The following is a 21276-nucleotide window of genomic DNA, read 5'->3' as shown; positions in this document are numbered from 1 at the left end:
CAATAAAATATTCCGACTGTACCGGTGCTGCCTGTCTTGCCCCTCGCTCGGTACTGCGGCCCGGGACCCGCGGGGGCCCCACCGCCCCGGGCCGCCGGCCGCTCGGGAGCGCTCTGCCCAATGGCGGCGCACGCCGCGCCGCTGGCCCGCCCCCCGCCCCCAGGCCTGGCCAATGGGCGGGCGGCTGGGGGCCGGCCGAGTTGCCGCGGTGACGGGAGCTGCGGGGCGCCGCGGCCGCTCCCCGCCGTCGCCATGGAGCTCAGCCTGGCCCGCGTCGACTACCTGCAGGTGGGCCCGGGCTGCCGGCGGCGCCGCCGGGGTGAACGGTGGGACTGAGGCGGGGAGGCGGCTGCCGGGGGCCGGGGCCGGGCGGGCCGCCCGAGCCGCCTCGGCAGGGCCGGCCCGGGGCGGGTGGGCCCCGCGGCCCCGTCCCCGGTAACGAGCGTGTCTCCCGCAGGTGGGGGTGACGGCCCAGAAGACCATGAGGCTGCTCCCCGCGTCGGGGCGGAAAGCGACGCAGAAGGTAGCGGGCCTGGCCCGCCCTCGGCCCAGCGGCCCGCTCCGCTCGGGGGCTGAGGGGGCTCCTCACGGGGGCAGCCACGGCGCTGCGACACGCTTGGGAAAATAGGGGGGAAAAAAGGCTGAATTTGTGTCTGGAAAACTGCCAGGAGCAGTAAGGATTTTTCCGAGCTTCAGGCATCGCTGAAACCACAAGGAAGCTCCTGCTTATTTCTCTTTTTCTGTTTTGCTAACACTTCTTAGAGATTAAATACATCCTTTTAAATTTTCCTTAAGGAAACTTAGGAAAACTCAGTAGAAATGACAGTCTGGTTTTGGTTTTCATAATAAATTCTCAATGCAACAATACAACAGCTCCTAAATCCGCCTTTCTGGAGCGCTGCGCCTGATGGCTGCTGGCGTTTGTATGTAGAAGCAGAAATGGGGTTGTAAGTGCTGTCTGTGGGTTCAGCTGCTGCACCTCGGCTGTCATCTCCCATCTGTAGCAGCCCATCTGACATCTAAAAATCTAAAAATGTTTTTGTCTGCATGTAACCTAAAGCATACCACCAGGTAGCTGTGTAAATTACGTGATGTAGAATTTACTTATATGCAGGAAAATACGATTCAGACAGGAAGAGCACTATTAAAAAACACATTTTTGCATGTAATAAAAAATAACGGTGTATTATGCTTTTGAAGGTGGTTGTTGGAGATCAGGATGGGGTCGTTACATGTTTTGGCATAAAAAAAGGGGAAGCCGTGGTAAGTGGAAATGTTCCATTTAACATTTTATTTTTTAAATAGTCTTCCTAATGAACTTCAAAAGTCTGTTTTTATTGACATGGCGAGTGAGGTGCCTGTGGAAAGTGTCTAGGCAGAGCTGTGGACTGATACCTAGCCATGACGAGGGCATGTGATTTCACGCCTGGACAAGCAAGTGGTCCTCCGCGGTTGTGGAGTCAGACCCTAGCGTGTATCAGCACAGGAACATCTCTTGCTCTGCAGTTCAGTTGGGGTGAAGCCTTGCCTACACTTGGTTACTGTTCCTGGACAAAAACCTGCAGTGATTCACTAAGTCAGTCACCCAAGGGGGTTTTGACAAACTGATTGCTTTTTACGAGCCTAGACTTATGCCTAGCTTAATAAAATTTTATCACTTCATGATTAATTTTTGTTCCCCTTAAGGTAGTTCATAGCTAGCTCAGAAGGACCTGTAGTATAATGCAAAGAAATCTGTGTAGTCTTCTGGAACAAGAATGCAACATGTTGGAGGGAACGAGTGAGTGAGTGTGTGTGTGGTGTTCTTTTGTAAGGAAAACCAAAACACAGACAAACAAAAAACTTAAGCTGCCAGCAGTGCTGAATATTCCCATTGATAAATAAGACTGAAATAATAAAATCTTAACGTATTATATTTTACAGCTTTTTATATTTATTGACTTACAAAAAGCTTGGTCACTTTGTGGTTCTGAAGAGAAATGTACAGATTATTTTTGTCTGCATGTAATCCAAAATGTCTTGAGTTTTGCCAGAAATTGTAAAGCAGATTTATTATCCTTTATGTTAAAAGTTTACCATAAATATGATACTGTGATGATGAAAATGGCTTTTTTATTTACAGCCAGTGTTCAAGACACTGCCAGGCCAAAAAATTGCAAGACTGGAGTTGGGAGGAGCTCTTAATACACCACAAGAGAAAATTTTTGTGGCTATAGGATCAGAAGTTAGAGGTTTCACAAAAAGAGGGAAGCAGTTTCTTTCATTTCAGACTAACCTTACTGAAAGCATCAAAGCTATGTACGTATGGTATTTTGCACTTCATAGCCATAGCAGATTGTTGGCTTATGGTTTTATGAATTTTTTTTTTACTATATTATATGCTTGTAGGTGACACTGAGTGCCAGTCCAGCTTTGGCTTGTGACACGACACGTAGGAAGGAACTTAGAAAATCATGGTGAAGTTTAGAAAGTGTAGGGGGGCTTGGGAGGGGTCTGGAGGCACTCACCTCAGTGCAAATGCAGGTGAGTGGAGCCATAGTGTATCATGTCCATATACCCTTCCTGTAGCAGAGCAGGAACAATTGAATTTTTTTTTTGATCGTGTTGTAAGGTGCTGCAAACTGGCTTGAGAAGAATTATTATCATCAAAATACATTAATGAAATTTCTGTAAGGATATTCTTAGGATTTTACCTGAAAACAAAATAGACAATTTGAGAACTATAGAAATCACGTAGGTTTAGCATTCATAAGAAACTTTTAACAGCTTGCGGTGCCCACTAATGCCTTGAATTTGCAAGCAGTAGTGCATGCAATATAGTAAAGCTAAAAGACTTACCACTGCAGCTATACTTGGAAAATGCTACAGGAAGTCTTCTCTTTTTCTCAGGCATATTTCAGGAGCAGATCTCTTTCTTTGTGCAAGCTACATCTATAACCATTACTGCGACTGCAAAGACCAGCACTACTACCTATCGGGAGATAAAATCAATGATGTTCTCTGCCTTCCTGTAGATAAAGTGAATTGCATTACACCGGTACTTGCATGTCAGGATAGAGTCCTCAGAGTTTTACAGGTCAGAATACTTGCTTGTTTATGTTTTGTGTATTGATGCCATAGAACTGGACTAGTTCTTAAGGAAATCAGCCTATTAGCATGGCTGAAACATCATAAGGATAAGCATACTGTATCTTACTTGGAAGTGTTACTGTCTATAATGCTGGGGGGTTTTTTTCTAAACTTGTAAAATGAGAATTAATAAACCCACTATAAATAGGCTTCAGAATTTATTGGTGGAAGTAGATAAAAAATTGGTCCCTTCTAACTAAAAGTGCTCGCATAAGGGAATTAAATGCGTAGGTCTCTTATCAGTTTGGGAATTCTTGTTTTCACTAATTACTGTTGAGACAAGTCTGAGTGATATTAAGTGGTTTAACAAATTTATTTGCCAGACAGATTCGTGGATTATTTTTAATAGTAACACCTTTCAAGAGTCCTATGTTTTATTTATATAGACTTCACCCTGTTTTGGCTTAGAAATGGTTCTCCCATAGGTATTGAGAGTTTGTGTAAGTGAAGCATATCAGTTGATATTATCCATAATAATTTTGTTCTTATGCTTGTGGGGTTTTGTTTGAGTTTGTTTTGTGTTTGGTGTTTTGTGGTTTGGTGGTTTTTTTGTTTTGGTTGGTGTGGATTTGTTTGTGGGTTTGTTTTTTGGGTTGTGTTTTTTTTTCTTTTTGACAAAACTCATTCAGGATGATTCTCTTTTGTCTTTAGGGATCTGATTTACTGTATGAAGTAGAAGTCCCTGGACCACCTACTGTTCTCTCTCTAAACAATGGAAATGGGGGTAACACCATTTTGAATATACACGTAACTGAATCATGTTATTTTACTGTATTCTAAAATTTTTATTGCTTGTATTGTTAATTACATTTTTCCTTGATTTTTAAGCTGGTGTTAAAAACACGACAGAAAACTGGCTATGTAGAGTTATTTCTTACATACAAATAAATATATACAAAAGAGTCTTACAAAAGCAGTGAGATATAAGATGGTCTCATTGTGTAGATAGGAACTGGACTTTTGGGGGCCTTGTCGGTTTGGGGCTTTGGTTTCTCTTCCACATGGTTTTCCATAACTAGAATCGCTAGTTGCATCCATCCATGGATGGATGAGAATATTGAGTAGAGCTTACATAAACTAAGGTGTGGAAGGATCAAGCTTAAAATAGTTTGATCATCCTTCTTGCTAATCTGATCGAAATCGCTTTAGGGAGTTAATCTGGTGCTTAATTTAGTTTCAGTTAAGTTTGTGTGACAACAACATTCAGAGCTGGTTTGGAAAAGTAATTCTTATTTGCTCAAGTCTTGACACAACATTCACTATTGGATGTGTGTTCTGAACGAATCTCTGCTTCTCTTCTGTAAAGGCAATTTAATAGCCTGTCTTTGAAATTTGAAATATTGGATTGTGAATGTTTTTTAGGCAGAACTTCAGTGCAGGGGGTCATTCATATGCAGGAGAGTGACAGCCATAAAGAAATTATCAGAACATGTGCAGTTTTCATGTATTTCTTTTTGTTTTTAAAGCCTGATGGTTCTGTTACACAACACTAATGTTAGTATTTTCTTTTTCCTTGCGGCTGTAGAGTGTAACTACACAATACTTTAAATTTTATAAAAAAATTGGCGTACTTGATTTTATTAATTCTAAATTCAGTTTATGTGTTTAGGTGATTCTGGAGAAGAAATTGTGTATGGAACTTCTGATGGTAAACTGGGTCTTACCCAGATTACTGGTTCCAAGCCTATACCTAAGTGGGAAATTGGAAATGAAAAAAAGAGAGGAGGTATGTGTCTCAGTCTCTCACTCTTCAGCTTTTCAGCATATCTGAGGCTTTATTACAAGTATAGTAATTGGGAAATCTATAGATACTTTGGAGGCATAGTATTCTTATGTCAGTATGTGATATAAATATGGGTACACTCTCATTCTTCTGCGCTTCTTATAAATAATTCTAATCATTTTGTATTGCTCTGAGTTTTCTGTTCATATTATTTTGAGTACTTTAGTATACTTTCATTTTTACAGTATTTTTAAAGTGACATTTGGAACAGTTAATTCATATGTGATTACTTGATGTTTTTATCATCTTGGTGACTATTTCTAAGTGCAGATATACCTGCCAAATTTTTTAGATGTTCAGTGGTCTTAGAATGTCTTCAGAGGAAAGGTTAGCATCTTCCCTGCAAGACTTTTTTTTTTTTTTTTTTTTTTACTTAAAAAAAAAAAAGCCATTGTAAGCATTTTTCCCTGAAAATGGAACAGGGCTTTCATTAAAGCTCCGCAAGGAGACTTAATTGATTAGAGCGCAGTATAACACTTTCCCTATTTTAGCCTTGGTATGCTGCTTCTGCAGTGTCTATTGGCTCATCCTCCTTTGCAAAGGAGAAGACCAGGAATAAAACAGAGAGAGAGGTGTGTGGGTATTTGTATGTATGTGTTTAAAATTTTCATTATCTCATAAAAGGTATCGCCAGATTATTTTCTTAAAACACTTCCTAGTACATCCTTACTTTTCATATGAAAAAGTCATGAAAGTTAAATTCCATCTCATTTTTCTTATTAATTCTCGTACAAACTTTCTTCACTGCTTTCTCCTTCTTCCAGACCCTAACTGTCTTTCCTATCAAGATGTGATTAGTTGTCACAGGCTGGTTCCACATGCACATGTGCTAGTAGTGGGTTTGTCTGTTACCATGTCAAGTAGCAGTACCTGGTCCAGGTCTGGCACAAGTCAGAACCCTCTTTCTGTTGCTTTAGTCAGAATTCGTAGTAGTCCATTTACCAATAGCTTGAAGTCAATTATGGGAAACAAAGAATGCTTGCTTCTTCAACTGGCAAAGTTACAGTAGTGTGGACAGAGAAATAATTCATCTGGGGAAATGTTTCACGAAGGAAGATTAAGAAATGCCTCAGAAGCAGGCTATTTGAACGTCAGAAGGGGTCTCTGTTCAGTGGTTTTGATTTGGAATTGGTTGCTGTAAAACCCACCGTTCAGTCTTGAACCACAGGCACAGGTGAGAGACTTCACCCCTCTAGCGGGCTCATCAGAAATGGCACGAATAAGACCTTAAAAAATAACTAAGAATCTCTTTCTGTGTAGCAGAATGTGGCCTGTGTATTATTGTGTCAAAAATGAATACAAATGAAGTAAACGGGTTTGGTGTGGTTTTTTCATTAGGTATCTTATGTATTGATAGTTTTGACATTCTGGGAGATGGAGTTAAAGAATTGCTTGTTGGACGAGATGATGGAGTCCTAGAAATCTATAACTTTGAGAATGCAGATGATCCTGTCCTTCGATATGATCATGTAAGCCTGCATCATACTCTTCATTGCTGTAAAAATGAATTAAAAAAAAATAATCTGTATTTCAAAACTTATTAGACCACCACTACTAAAATGTGTGGTTTGTTATTAATTTGATGAGCTCTCCAATGTTGACAATAGGAACTCCAAAGCAATATTGTAATATTTAAGAACCAGAAAGGGGGGTAGTCTTGATTTGAGCAAAAATAAAAATTATGTAGAGGGTATGTTAAAAGTTCTGGCTCTGTTGACTGCTGAAGCATCTCCTGGGTGAAATCTAAGAGAGTGCTTCTCTCTCAGTGAAAAACCAAACCTATGATATGTATAATCTGTGTTTTATATGTGAAATACTAATAAGCTCTCAGGACTTTACTAAGCATAATTATTTTGGTTATGACTTGTTTAAAATACTAGATTTGATCCATAGAGATTATTTCAGCCTTCAGTCAGATTGCAAATTCCTGCTGGAAAAATATTGTCCAGCAGTGTTTTGATTTAAACTGCTTTTTTTTGTCTTTGTTATGCAGAGTAGAATCAGGATGCATTTGTTAAAACACCCTGATTTTTGTAGGTCTAGATATTGTACATCTATGTAGGTAGATAGGAGGAGCACAACTCTTAAACTTCCACGACACACACCCCCCCCCCGACTTCTACGACGAGTGCAGTGATATTTCCCTCTGCTTGAATGTCTTTTATTTGAAGGCTTTGTCAGAGAGTATTGCATCAATCCAGGGTGGCTGTGTAGGAAAAGATGGGTATGATGAAATTCTAGCATCCACATACTCAGGTAAGCTTCCTATCATTTACGTAGTAAATGTCATGTACGATGATGTGATAAAAATGAAGCAGGCTATGTTGCTAGCACAGCTCACATCTCTTTGACGTTTTTGTTCTGATCGGAACCAGGATAATGTTTTGTTCAAAAGACCTCTTCTAATTTAATATTTACACTTCAAAAAAATGTTTCCTACACTGAAACTGTGGTTTTATATTGTGAGGTACTCATAATGTGTTCCACCATGTCACACAGTGGCTGGTTATTCTCTGGAATAGACTGCTGCCTAACTGGTGAAGTAACTAATATGTTATGTCCAAAGGAATTGTTTATGATTTTTTGTATTAAAAATAATATGATACGGTTTTTTTGCTGTTGTTGTTTTCCTGCCTTTTACATAAATTTCCTTCCCTTTCAGCTTCACAGGGCTTTAAGTGGGGCTGATTTTGCTTTCAGTAGAAAATAAAGCTTCCCCATGTGAGGCATCTCAGCAGCCCCTCTGTAGGATTCGAGCTATTGGCCTGGCTGTTGCAGAGGCCATGGTAAATATGCTACATATGTTAACTGCTGGGAGCTAAAAGATTGTAAATTTTCTATCTTTGATTATCTTCAGTGCTGAAAAATCAGCTTACTGAAACCTTTCGTATTCAAATTCATGTATTTTGGCAAGATGCAGTTGTCAGTTATTTGAGAAGTAATGATGTTCAAGCTCTTTTGGATAGGCTCTGGATGATTAAAAGTTTCTTATACCTCACGTCATATGAATTGTTTTGGTATGATAGGCCGCAGCAATACTGTGGCCAAAGCCCTTTGTGGCTTCTTTCAGCGGGAGCGTTATAAAGATCCATGAATCATAGAAGAAGGAAAAAAGTGAAAGCAGGTTTTCAAAAGTAAACTCTGGTAGTATGTGAAGTAGATTTCAGTTTGGCAGATCTTGGCAGATCAGGAAAAGTACTGCCTTAGAGTAGTAAAAGTTAGATTTGAAGCCTGGCAGCGTAGGATTTCTGTGGATTTTTTTTTAAAGTTTATGCTCCATTATTGGGCCTTTTTGGTACCTGAAGTAGCTTGCTGAGGAATGTGAAAGATTGTGGATGCCACCTTCTCTGGTACATTTTAAAATAATAATCCTATCTTACTGTCTGCATGCATTAGATGAGGTAACTAGAGCCATAAATGCCCGTTCAAGTCCATATATCATACCTGAGGTGTCAGGGTGTAATCATTTAGTATTTGCTTTTATAAGTAAATGTAATTTAAGTAAACAAAAAGATAATTATTCCATACACACACTTCAACCGGCAGCAGTCCGTCTCAAAACACACAGTGCAACATACAGTTTGCTGTAAACACATTGCACAGGTTTTGTTTTTGTTTTGTTTTCAACTATAGTACTGCCAATTATTCAAGGTTTTGTTGGAGAAAGAGAGGTGGGAAAATACTTAAGTGCTTGGTTAAAAACTGCCACAGAGGGACTTATTGTTCGAAGTGCTTCATGAAAAAGAATAAGTAATGATTTCCAATCTATAAGTTAAGAATTAAACCCATAAAAAACCATGCTCAGTGTCTAGATTAACAACAGCAAAAAGAACGGATTAAGTTCAAGTCTCGATTCTCTCTACCCAGTATCTGGAACAAACATTGCTCCGCACATACAAAAGCTGAGTGAAGTCTTGTATTTATAGCTTATAAGGAATATAAACTTCATATATTGGTTTAGGCTGGCTGACAGGACTGACCACAGAACCTGTCCATAGAGAAGGTGGATCAGGTGAAGAACTAAAATTAAGTCAAGAAATGCAGAACAAGATTTCATCCTTAAGGTAATTGCACTATAAAGAAATTTAAGTAGAAGAACTGAAATGTTAAAAGCTGAAATGTCATCTTTGCTTCCTATCTCACTAGATTTTCTATATCGTTAATGTATCTGGAAGTAGAGTCAAGCCCTTTCAAAGTAGAAATTAATAACAGCCTCATTTCACAGTCTCTCTTTTATCTTGCCCTCACATGATGGTGTCTTAATGGCCTTCTTCCTCCGTATCAGCAAGATAAGATTCCCTTCTTCCAATGCTGCTTATAGCCTCTAAATGATGGGAGGAAAATAGTCATTAGCATATAATTCAAAATGTGTTGTCCTCTTGAAGGAAAAAAGTTGCCCTTTCCTGTGACTCATAGAAATCTCTCTTGGCAAGGTATGCTAGAAGCTACGTTTTCATGTCATATAGACTTCAATTTTTATCTTTCTTATGTAGATGGAAGGGGAGTTAGCAGTCACTTCTGGTTGGAAAATTGTGGACAGAAGATAAACATGATTGCCTTGCAAGCTTAATCAACTTAATTTCTGGGGTAGCTTTTATAGTTGCTTTTTCAAAGACATTATATATGGTTTCCCTTTTCTAGGAATGAGTTGGAACACTTACAGATTAAAGTACTTCAGGAACGTGAAAAATACCAGCAGTCTGCCCAGTCCAGTACTGCTGTTTCATCAGTACCTGCGTTTAGTGTGAATGATAAGTTTACATTAAATAAGGATGATGCTAGCTACAGCCTCATCTTGGAGGTGCAGACAGCTATAGATAATGTCTTGGTACAGGTGAGTGTGGTTTTGTTCTTCTTGGCTTTCTTGATATGTAAATAAAACATTCAGAGACTTTCTGCTTCAAAAAGCTGAGTTACAGTATCTGAAGTATATGTTTTTTTTAATGTCTGCATTGTTATAAGAGGGAATTGAAGTGTATAGCCTTGTAACGTTCAAGTAACTGTTGTAAGGGCTTGTTAGGGGCCAAATACAACTCAAACCTTTATTGAACAAAGCAACGTTACATGACCAAAATAGACCAAAATGCCTGCTGCACTAGCAGGCTTCTATGTAACTTGTTTTCGCATGTCCCTCCTTATTTAAACATGGATTAACTCACTATATCCTAAACGAGGCGCAGATTCTCACTCTCCCAGTTAAGTATCCTCTGTAGCAGAAAATTAATTTTAGAAGGGTGTGGGCCACCTGTGCACTTTCAGTGTGGAACAGCATCTGATTTGGGTGCAGTTGGTGATAAATACTCCTGCCAAGTAGAGTGACCTTAATTAGTTATTTCTCCTACTGCCTCAGCAGCAATTAGTGTTATCTTTGGTAGTCAGAAAGAGTGGTGGTACTGAATTGCTTTCTTTTGGGATATACATGGGGAGAAAAATTTGACAAGGAGGAATTTGTGAGGTGAATTTGCCATAACACGTGGGAGAGTGCTACTGTCGGATTTTATTTTTCACTTCTTAATAAAAATCTTATTTTTATTAAGGATGTTACTGGAGCACTGTGAAGCTACAGCTAATATGCAGCTCTGTAGTACCTGCTGTTTCCATAGCTGAGTGAGGAATAATAAAATTGTTTAATCTATCCTTGAATTTACTGTAGAGTTTAGAACTGGCTTCTTCTTTAAAGAAATAGAAAGCAGTATTTGGTATTCCTCTGCTGTGAGAAGACAATGAAACTGCTTTTAAAATTCTATTTTAAGAAGTATGTTGTGTATTTATCAGTGTTTCCTGATACTTAGTGGAGTTACAAAGCAGCACCAAATTAAGTAATTAATCATTTGAATACCCTTTGATCTAATTTTTAAAAGTGTTAGATTTAATTTTAATTCTAGTGAAATGACATCTAGATAAGAAGTAGTCTGTGTCAGAAGCGTTACTGTAAGTAAAAGGATCATTAACAATTATGTTAAAAGGAAGATACTTCATTTCTTGAACGAATATTGTAATCCCCCTATTGAAACATGGGAACACTTCAATCATGAATATCTGTCAGGCATGTAAATGAAGTATACTTTCATGTCCGAAAGATAATTGCACATCTTATACTGTAGTTGTTGTAAGCTGGACACACAAGAGTTCAGGAATCCATAAGGAAATAAAAGATCATCATGTTACTCCAGGATTAAGTAGTAAGCTGCATGTCTGTTGGATGAAGCAGTCGTTGCCTCTCCCTTATTAAAATAAGTGATGACAGTTAGAAGATAAATGCATTAGAAGCTACGCTGGCACTTAAGCTCTTTATTTTCCCATCTTCACGTGTTCTGCAGAGTGATGTCCCAATAGACTTGCTGGATGTGGATAAAAATTCTGCTGTTGTTAGTTTTAGCAGCTGTGATTCTGAGGTAAGTGAAACAAAAAAGATGATATTTATAGAGATCGCATGATGAAAGCTCTTAATACTGTATGGTAAAAATAGAATTGGGACTTGTATATTTGTAATATATTAAATATATTGAGTTAAATTACTCATTTGGTAATTTTGGAGAGCTCAGCTTTGTTAGAGATGCTGCAGAATGAGGAGTTAGTAACAGGTGCTGACCTAAGGCAAAGCTAAACGTGTGCAAGAGGATCCAGGAGCAACTGCTTGCTTTTTTTCTGCCTGATCGCGAATGCGAAAGACACATGCATGATTGCTTTTTCCTTCTCTGGATTTGCCAGTATCACACACATATGTATATTTACTTCAAAGTAATGTAGATGAAAAACATTGTATTTCATACTTAGCTTCTCTCTTAAAAATCACTTTAGAATGTGAATATTCTGCTGTTTGGGGAGTCATATGTTTAAGTGCATTTTTTATATAATAAACTTACTTACAAAGTTACTAATAATGCGTAGGGCCAGGGGGAAAATCCAGGAACTACCTAAGCATTATCAGAATCTGTGAAGTCCTTTTCCTTGTAACAGTCCTCTTAAGTATTTTAGTTTCAAGAGCTGTTTGCACATTCGTTAGTCTACGCTGGAGCTTTCAGAAATCAAGTTTTTATTTTACGTTTCTTTTAATTTATGATTATTAATTTAGCTTTTTGGGGTTTGTTTTCTTACTGATCTGTTACTAGTTTTTGGATGTTGGACTAGTATTGCAGATGAGTGGGGCAGGCTGACATGCATTCTTCAGATGAAAAGTAGATACCTATGTCATTTTTGTGGTGGTATTAAAGCTTATAAGGGGCTTCAGTTGATTTCTCCTTATATAGAGAAATCTTTTAAATTCTACCATACTTAAAATGAATCAGAATATTCAAGGGAACCAAAGATTACTTTTTTGTATTTAACTTTTGTAAAATAGCTGTACATAAATAGCAGAAACTTTGCTGTACATGTCTACGGTTAAAACAGCCCAGTAGAGCTTTTGTGAATCAAGAGAGTTGTTTCTTACTATTTTTCTGTTTTTTTGCTGTTTACAGCCAAATAGCAACTTCCTTCTTGCAACATACCGATGCCAAGCAAATACTACAAGGCTTGAACTTAAGGTAAAATGCTCCAAAATATTTTCTGTAATAAATTAATGGTTATGTGGATGTTTGCTTAGGAATGGAAAGATCTTTGCCCAGACTGACCGCTTACCCTGAGCGAATGATCAGTCCAATTTCTGCTGCTTCTTGTTTCCTCTGGACCTTCTGCTCCGGGGCTTTATATTCTCCTGTAGGGTTTCCAGAGGCTTCTAAAAGTGTGTTACTTCAGGGGAGAGCCTGGATCCTTCTTGCGTGTCCCTAAGACAAAAGCAGCTGGAAAATTGCAGATTGTGAAAGTACTGGGTTCTGGAGACAGTGTATGGAACTTGGTGGAGAGAGGTGTGGGAAAGCAAGCTCTGGCACTGTTTGTCCCTGGAAGTGTTTAAAGGAAGTTATGCTGGGAAGTAACCAGGGAATATAGGCTGGATTTGTGGTTTGGAGAGGAAGCAAATCCTGTTGTTCTATGTTTATTGTACTAAAGACGTGTGAATGTTTTGGGGTTTATTTTTAATGATCCACTAAATTCACGTGTTTTGTGGCTGTCACCAGGGGAAATAAGGAAGGAAGTCATAATTAGGAAGGTCCTCCACATGCACACAGGCTCTATGTTTTCTCTTCATGTTGTCGCCTAACTCTACAGCCTCCTATTCTGATATGTGTTCATTTATGTAAAACTCTCAGTCAAAAGATTACCATTAGAAATTTAAGCCTGCATAAGATGCACCAAATGTAGGGAAGCTGGGGGTGGTTAACTGTTTTTTGGTGAGGTTGCAATAATGGACCTAGTGTGCAGAATTAAGACTCTTATTTTCCAGGTCCCCTTCTTAAGAAATGCTGTTAGTGTGCTTACTGGTTCTGAGCAGGTCTCTTTATCTCCCTGTGTCTCAGTTCTCTTAATTTAGTATTGTGACCCTGGCCACCTGTAATATTGAAGATGCTAGGTAAAGAGGTAAATAGCTCAAGAAAAAATTATTCAAATGCATTCACGATACACAAAAAGAGGGTTTTTTTCACTCTCCCACAAAAAAAGCCTTTATAAACTTGCTGTAGTGTGTCATCATAACACAGTGTATTATCAAAACACTGTACTACCAGTGTTGCATTTGTATCCTGATATGATGGATTCAGTCTGCGCATGTTCTACTGCCACCTTGCTGCAACACATTGAGGGTCTCCAGTGATTTACACCTGCCACCCGGAGCTCATTTTCATGTATTTCGTCTGTGCACATGCAGACAATACAGCCTTTAAGTCTTGGTGATTTTACTGCCAAAGAGAATCCTTTACTTACTAGATTTTATTAAAAACATTGATGTGGATGTCTTCCTACAAAACGGTGCTTTTTTTGACTTCTGAGACCCTGTAAAATAGAAGTGTAACCAAGGTTATAAAGCAAACCTGTACTTGAAGTCCGGTCTGCTCTTTTGTTTTTACGAAGCTATTTCGGTAGCTCTCCTGCCTACTTTCACGGCTGTGTTGGTGCTGTAGGTGGGACACTCCTGTTTCTTGGCAGTTCTGTGTGAGTGGCAGGCTTCTTACTGCAGGCTGCCTAACTGATCTCAGCAGAGAAGTGATTGATGCATTGCTGTGTCCTCAGAGGTGTGGAGAGTGCGCACTGTGTCTTGAATGTGTTTTTACGTCCTGCTTGTTGGGCATTCTGAGACTTGAACTTAAATCTGGCCCCTTACTTTTCCAAAAATAGCTCAGGAATGTTATGAAGAGGTGAACACATATTGTGAAATTCAGTTTACTCTTAAATTCTTTGATCTGTTCTTGGCTCCTAACTGCTACAGAATGTTATTTTTTCCATAACTGAAGAAAACCCAAAACAATACTAATGGGGCCTGTGGTGGTTTAATCCCAGCCAGCAACTAAGTACCACGCAGCTGCCGGCTCACTCCCTGACGCCCCTGTGGTGGGATGGGGAGGGGAATCTAAAAAAGGTAAAACTCATGGGTTGAGATAAGAACAATTTAACAATTGAAATAAAACATAATAATAATCATAATAGTAACAGCGACAAAAATTGTAATGAAAAGGAGAGATAAAGAGAGAGGACTGAAACAAGGTGGGTGGGGGTGGAAATTAAGTGATGCACTATACAATTGCTCACCACCTGCTGAATGATGCCTAGCCAATCCCCAAGGAGAGATTGGCCAGGCCAGCTCCCCCCAGTTTATATACTAAACATGACATCCCATGGTCTGGAACATCCCTTTGGCCAGTTGAGGTCAGCTGTCCTGGCTGTGTCCCATCCCGACTTCTTGTGCATCTGCTCACTGGCCAACACAGGAAACTTGTAAAGTCCTTGATTTAGCACAAGCGCTACTTAGCAACAACTAAAACATGAGTGTGTTATCAACATTATTTTCATACCAAGTCCAAAACACAGCATTGTACCAGTTTAAGAAGAAAATTAACTCTATCCCAGCCAAAACCAGGGCAAGCCACTGAAGAATTCAACACAAATTACAGACTTTTTATTTTAACTGATCAGAAAGTAAGTTAGTGGGTTTTCTTTACTTAAAATTTCATTCATTTAATACAGCAGCATTTCATTGGCCACTACTTCATCTAGTTCTAAAACATTTTTGATCTGCTCTATTTATAATAGCACTATCAAGTAAATACAGTACTCTAAATATTCTTGAAGTACTACAGTCTTTCTTTAATCTATTTTGAGTACCCACCAATTTTCCAAGTCGTGATAACTTAATCTGTTCCCTTTTGTTCTTTTTTCTGGGCTCTGCTTTTATTTCTGCAGGTTCGATCAATTGAAGGACAGTATGGGACACTTCAAGCATATGTAACACCAAGGATTCAACCAAAAACCTGCCAAGTTCACCAATATCAAATTAAACCACTTTCACTTCATCAGAGAACTCATTCTATTGACCACGACAGGTATTTGCAAAGAAAAAATCAATGCCTTTTTCTCTTGAAAAACTGTCAAAATCCGGTTGTTACAACATTGATTCTATGAACTTGAGTATGTCATTTCTAACTCCTAACCTACAGTTTTGAGCCCATTTTACGGGTTTTCTGACAGAATGTGTGGGTTTGATGGGTTCCTGCTTTCCTTGTTGTTCTTAATCCCTGTTTTCAGGTCATTTTTCATTTTACTGACCTGGGTTATAGCGTAGCCGCATGTGTTGATAGAGCTGAGGGTGTGGTAGAAAGGAAGCTCCCCTGTACTAGTAACCACAGGCTCAGTTTCAGCCTCATTCTCCCCTCCACCCTTTTAATGTAATTTTTTCCTATAGCTTAATTTGGCTCCAGAACTGAGCCAAGACTTCCCCCACCCCTGCTTATCTCTCTGTTAGGAACCCAGTATTTTATGCAGTTCCTACTTGATATTTTTCCCCCCACCCTCAGTTAACACCTTCTGTTGCCACCAAGGCATTGCTTTGCTTCAAAACAAAGCTGATAGATTGAAGGAATGATACCAAATGCTTTTGTGTGCAAATGAGCTCCATTGCGCCTCGTTCTTGATACAAGTGTTATGCCTGTGGTTTACAGCATGGGAAGCCGTTGAGGCTCTTAGTCATATTTGCCATGGTCATAAGTTTCAGGTTTAACAGCTTGAAACAAGGTATGTCAAAGCCTTCCAGCTAGTTTCTTATCCAGTTCTGACATGCCAAGTAGGAGATAAAATTTGAATGTCTGCATAGCTTCTTGAAATACTGAAAAGTAGCCATAATCCACAGCACTTAACTACTTTGCAAGGTACCTGACCTTCTACAGGGTGTTGATTAAAAGGAAACCACTGTGTGGAACTAAACTTTTTTCATGTGGATAACCAGTGCAGTGACAGTGCCCTTCCATCATAATTACTAACTGTTGGTTTTTTGTTTGGTTGGTTGTTTTTTTTAATTTCATAATGTCACAGACCCATGAATACACTGACGCTCAAAGGCCAGTTCAGCTTTGCTGAAATTCACTCGTGGGTTGTGTTTTGCTTGCCTGAGGTGCCTGAAAAGACTCCCGCTGGAGAAAGTATCACCTTTTATTTTCAGAACACCTTCCTGGGTACACAGCTTGAAAGTACTTACAGGTAAGATACAATTATTACTAAAGCGCAATGTGACTGTGCTGGGCCTTTTGTCTTTTTCATTCTTTACCAGTCTGCAAGTACCATTTCATACATGTACCTCTCCACTCTCATCCCCATCAAAACTCCCATTAAAGAAGACGGGAGTCTTTTTAAAAAGGGTTGTCAAACTTTGCCAGGAGTGAGAACTATCTGGTAATGATGCCATCTGTAACTTGAATAGGGTTTTTCTGAAGCTGGTCCAAAAAACAAAATTGCCAGGGCAGAAAGGCTTGATAGATTTTTTGAGATGATGGCTTGCTTTTAGAATTTAAGGAACATAGCTAACTAATATAGTGAAAATACTGTGTAATGCCTGTTGTTTTCTAACTTCCTTTTTTGTTTTGAGGAGCAGAAATAACTTAAAAGGTATTTAATGCACATGCAAACAAAAACGTGATAAGCATTGAGCTGAAAACCTTTTTCTGCAATTTATATTAATTCAAATACTATTTCTGTGTTTAATACTGTGTTCTCAAATTAATTACATCTTCCTTCAGCAAGTCATATATGCCCACCTGAAAATGGAACTATAAAGCAGGGGAAAAATAATTGTTGTAATTGTACAGATTGCAGCCTGCTCCCAGCCTGCCATACGTCTTGTCTACTCATAATGTAGAAAGCTGTTGGGTGGTGATTTTTTTGTGGGGAAAGGGAGAGTATTTTTTCTCCCTTCTGGTATCGAAGCTTGCTGTTTTGCTTCAAGGTATTGCAATGATAAAACTTAGGAGGAATGAATACAGTCGGGAATCTCACTTGAATGACCTTTGTGCCATACAGTAAGGATAACAACTTCAAGATTTGTGTACACCACTGTGTCTTATTTACTGGAACAAACTGTTCTGTGTCAAGATTACGCTGGGAAGAAGGGAATAACGTAGGTGTGTATAGAGCCACCCGATACATGGAGAATCGTTGCGACCTTTACAGAGGTGGTTTTCTTCGATTTGGGCATTGATTTACAGGCCTTCTGTTTGAACGTAGGGACAAATCTAATGCATGGATGTGCATTTAAGTTTGTTCTTTTAAAGTTTTTCTTCCTTTATAGAAAAGGTGAGGGATGTTTCAAGTCTGACAACATTTCTACAATATCCATCCTAAAAGATGTGCTTTCCAAAGAGGCTACTAAAAGGAAGATTAATCTCAGCATATCATATGGTAAAACTTTTGTTTCTGTTTTGTTGTCCTTGACTTCATTTTATATTCTCATAAATGGAATATGTAGTATTCATTTGCTTGTTGGGTTTTTGGTTTTTTTTTCACTCCCTACTAGACATAAATGAAGAATCTGTGAGGCACACATTAAAGCTTATCCACCCTAAATTAGAATATCAGCAGCTGTTGGCCAAGAAGGTTCACTTAATAGATGCTTTAAGGGTAAGTACCTGAACTCCCATGAAGGGATTTTTATGCGGTATTACGCTGTCAGATACCAAGCTGTATGGCTTAAGTCAGATGTGTGTCATACTGGTATCTGTTCCGTTTCTGTTCCCAGAACATGTATTTTAATTATTCAGGAGACAGACTTCTTTGAGGCAAATTCCCATTTGTGCTGTGTAGCTAGTGAATAACATGTAGGATTACTGACTGATGTTGAGGATGCCTAAATCGGACAGTAAAAGGCAGCCAGCTTTATCACCTAACGTTCTCTTTCTGCCTGCTGTTATTTTCCAGTTCCTTCTGTGTCTCTTTCCACTAACCTTCAAAAGTTTTTTAGATCTGAGAATGATCATCCAGGCCAGATGCGACTTCTTTGCTTTGGAACTTCATCGCAGTGTGTCATAGTTTCTGAATTATTTGCTTTTTACTCTTTGCTTAATACCCCCCTATCTAATACCCTCCTCCTCAACGGTTAGTCTTTGGGAAGTACCAGTTAGGCAGTGTGTCTCAGTTCTTGCACTGTTTCCAGCAGCCAACTTGCCGTCATGTCTTTTGGTATTTATTTGGGGAGTGGGTGAAAATGGGCAGCCAGTTCTCTCTTGTCCTTTGGGGGAACCAAATACCAGCTGTCAGAGTTCTGGAGTTAATAAAAAAAACTGACTGCCTGTGAGAATAGCATGTATCTTCATTACCACTGAAAGTATTTTGCTTGGGCTTGATTTAGCAAATCTGAGAGGCAGAGAATAATAGAGAATTTATTCTTACTGCATGTTATGTTTATACAATAATAATGATGTTGCACATCTCGCTTGTAGGCTTTTTTGAGTCAGCAAATCTTTGACAAGTCTTTTTGTCAGTCATTTTTTGGTTAATATCTTATTCATAGGTAGTAAAATAATATGATTGATGAAGGCTGTTATCCCAGCAAGTTCACGACGCACAGCATAATTACCTTTCATCTAGACAAGAACAGTCTTTCTATGGAGGATAAAAAGATCTATACTATCGACCATCTGAAGCTGGTCTGATGGTAGACCCCAGGGCATTTTAGAGAAGTCTTTAAAACTTTTTGCTGCCACGAATTCAGTGATTACTTTCAGAGTTTGCTTTTTACCTTCAATCTTTAGCATGTGCTATACTTTCTAGGAGTTTACTTATTCTAAAAATGAAGGCCCGGTGAAGGCTTTAAGCCTTCATCAGTCTTGATTCTGCAGAGGGCTGGGCTGCGTGTGATCCTGTTCTGGCAGGAACTCAGAGCTGGAGGCTGTAATATGCAGAATTTTGAAAATCTAGTCTATAAAGTGACAAGTAACATCTGGCATTTCATCAGACGGCTAGAAAACGAGGCACTTGGAAAATAACTCTTGCCAGTTTAGAAGGGGATTGTCTTGCCTCTGAGAGTACTTCCTCCTGTTAGACCCAAGCTTAATCTCTTCTTGCTTTTATGCTCTCTTATGATGCTTAACTGCTCTTAATTCTTATGATTTAAAATATCTTTGAGGAATTACAAGTTCATGAAGGAAATGTGGACTTCCTGCTACCAAAGTACCGCAGCATTTTGGAAGAGGCAGATCAGCTGCTCGAGGAATACAAGAGGCAACCTGCACATCTCGAGAGACTTTACGGTTTGTTGATGAGTTGATCAGTTCTAACTTTTATTTAAATGCAGCTTAATGTCCAGAGAGCATGCTGGACATGACTGAAAGAGTTATGGAGTCAGTATTAGCAGGATTGAAATAATGTGGTAAGTGGGTGGGCTTGGGTAGCTTCAGGACAGCTATAGGTATGCCAAGCATGGATGTCCATTTGGTCATACAGCTGAGGCTGCATAGTTACATCATGGTTTTGATCATACAAATCTGAAGTCAGAGGTGAGGCAGTAAAACTTAGGACATACTGAAAATGGCTTGTATGCTACTACAAATTTGAGTAACTCTTGAGGTTCTCAAGAACTGGTCACCCAAAAACTTCTAAAATTGATTTGGCATCACAAGCGTGTCACTGAGAACAAAAATACCAGAATTATATGCCAGTGACTTTTCAATTTTTTGTTTAATAGCTTCCTATATTTGGATGATCGTTGTCTTTCTGGACATGATTAAGGATTGTATTCAAATTCAGGATGGCATTTAAGAATGCTTACAGGGTAAATGAGCAATTAAGTTCTGAGTGGTTAAGCTTTGCAAGAGGGCAGAAAAACAGAAAAATGCACATGGGGTGGAGAGACTCCTAGATCATCTAGTTTAGTGAAGGAAACGATGTAACCTTCCCTGGTGCTGCCTGTACAGCTTTCTGCCTGGGGAATCTGCCAGGCACCGGCTTTAATAAGCCTGTGTGTATACAGCGCTAAGCAGAGCCCACATTACCCATCCTGTGATAATTCCTCTCTTTAGTGTTTCAGATGTGGGTAATTTAAGGCAGAAATACATGCTTCAGGATGGAGCTGGAATCCGGGCTGTTCTGACAGCGTTTTGGGCTTGTTTAAAATTAAATCATTGTTTAAAACATCAAGTTTAGAAAGAGTTCTTGTCTCTAAACCCCGAATCGACTAGAATAGTGGGTATATAAGAATGACTTAAAAGTAGAGATACCTCATAATGAAAACAAGGCAAATAATAAATCTTGGGATTTTTACCTTTGCAGGTATGATCACGGATCTCTTCATAGATAAATTTAAATTTAAAGGCACTAATGTGAAAACTAAAGTTCCTCTTCTTCTGGAAATTCTGGATGGCTGTGATCAAGATGGACTAATTGCTTTTTTTGAAGCTACAGCCTGACAAGGAAAAAAGCAGCATTTTTATTACTTTTTTTTTTAGTCAAAGCAGTTCAATACTAAGTCCAAAACAATTTTTAAGAAAAACACTTTTAACTCTTTCGTTGTACTGTCAACTCTTTGGTTTGATTCATACTCATTATTGTACAGAATACAGTAGTCACACGGTTCCCATCAGCTGTTGCGTATCTGTAAAGTGCTGAGTGCATGCGGAGTCTCGCTGTACGTGGTGTCCTTGGCAGCTAAAGCACGCTTGGAATTGCCTGCGAAATACCGAACACCCTCTTCGCAGAAAAGCTTTCTGTGCAGCAAGAGGCAGCGTGCGGCAGGCTGCTCCCGGGCAGCAGGCGTGCCTGGCGATGCTGGCTTTCGAAGGCTTGATCAGAGCGAGAGGCGATGCGTGCATTCTGCTGGATGGAGCTGGGATGTTTGCTGGGAGGGGGGGTACGAGACCCTCCCCGTGGGCGGCGGGGGCGCTGTCTGTGTTGGGGGCTGAGGGCTGCCGAGCCGCGCGTTAGCTCCCGGCCGGGGCGGGGATGGTGTTAAACGCGCTGCGTTTCTTGCCGTTCATTGCCGTGCTGCGCTGGCTCGGCTCCTGGCCCCTCCTGCC

At 39.5% G+C, this 21276-nt stretch overlaps 1 protein-coding gene across 1 annotated transcript; it reads left to right on the top strand.

The window, feature by feature from the left end:
- The first annotated feature begins 185 nt into the window (after positions 1-185).
- On the top strand, positions 186-20843 carry BBS7 (Bardet-Biedl syndrome 7). Its single transcript, XM_056358423.1, has 19 exons — positions 186-288; positions 458-523; positions 1201-1263; positions 2123-2298; positions 2890-3076; positions 3781-3853; positions 4739-4855; positions 6251-6381; positions 7084-7168; positions 8874-8976; positions 9554-9746; positions 11233-11307; positions 12373-12438; positions 15185-15324; positions 16310-16474; positions 17559-17668; positions 17784-17887; positions 19392-19515; positions 20534-20843. The coding sequence occupies exons 1-19, from the start codon at positions 253-255 to the stop codon at positions 20668-20670; spliced, it is 2151 nt and encodes a 716-aa protein (XP_056214398.1). The 5' UTR covers positions 186-252; the 3' UTR covers positions 20671-20843.
- Positions 20844-21276: the final 433 nt, after the last annotated feature.

This window comes from Falco biarmicus, chromosome 1, assembly GCF_023638135.1.
Source record: "Falco biarmicus isolate bFalBia1 chromosome 1, bFalBia1.pri, whole genome shotgun sequence".
Taxonomy (NCBI): domain Eukaryota; kingdom Metazoa; phylum Chordata; class Aves; order Falconiformes; family Falconidae; genus Falco; species Falco biarmicus.
Note: the sequence above shows the minus strand (reverse complement) of the source record. Positions and strands in the feature narration are given on the sequence as shown.

Bases quoted from the DNA above. Each gene is read 5' to 3' on its own strand.
- BBS7 (XM_056358423.1), top strand. From the start codon at position 253: ATGGAGCTCAGCCTGGCCCGCGTCGACTACCTGCAG. The intron at 3,854-4,738 runs GTAACACCATTT...TTATGTGTTTAG, and splicing joins TCTAAACAATGGAAATGGGG to GTGATTCTGGAGAAGAAATT. The intron at 7,169-8,873 runs GTAAGCTTCCTA...ATATTGGTTTAG, and splicing joins TCTAGCATCCACATACTCAG to GCTGGCTGACAGGACTGACC.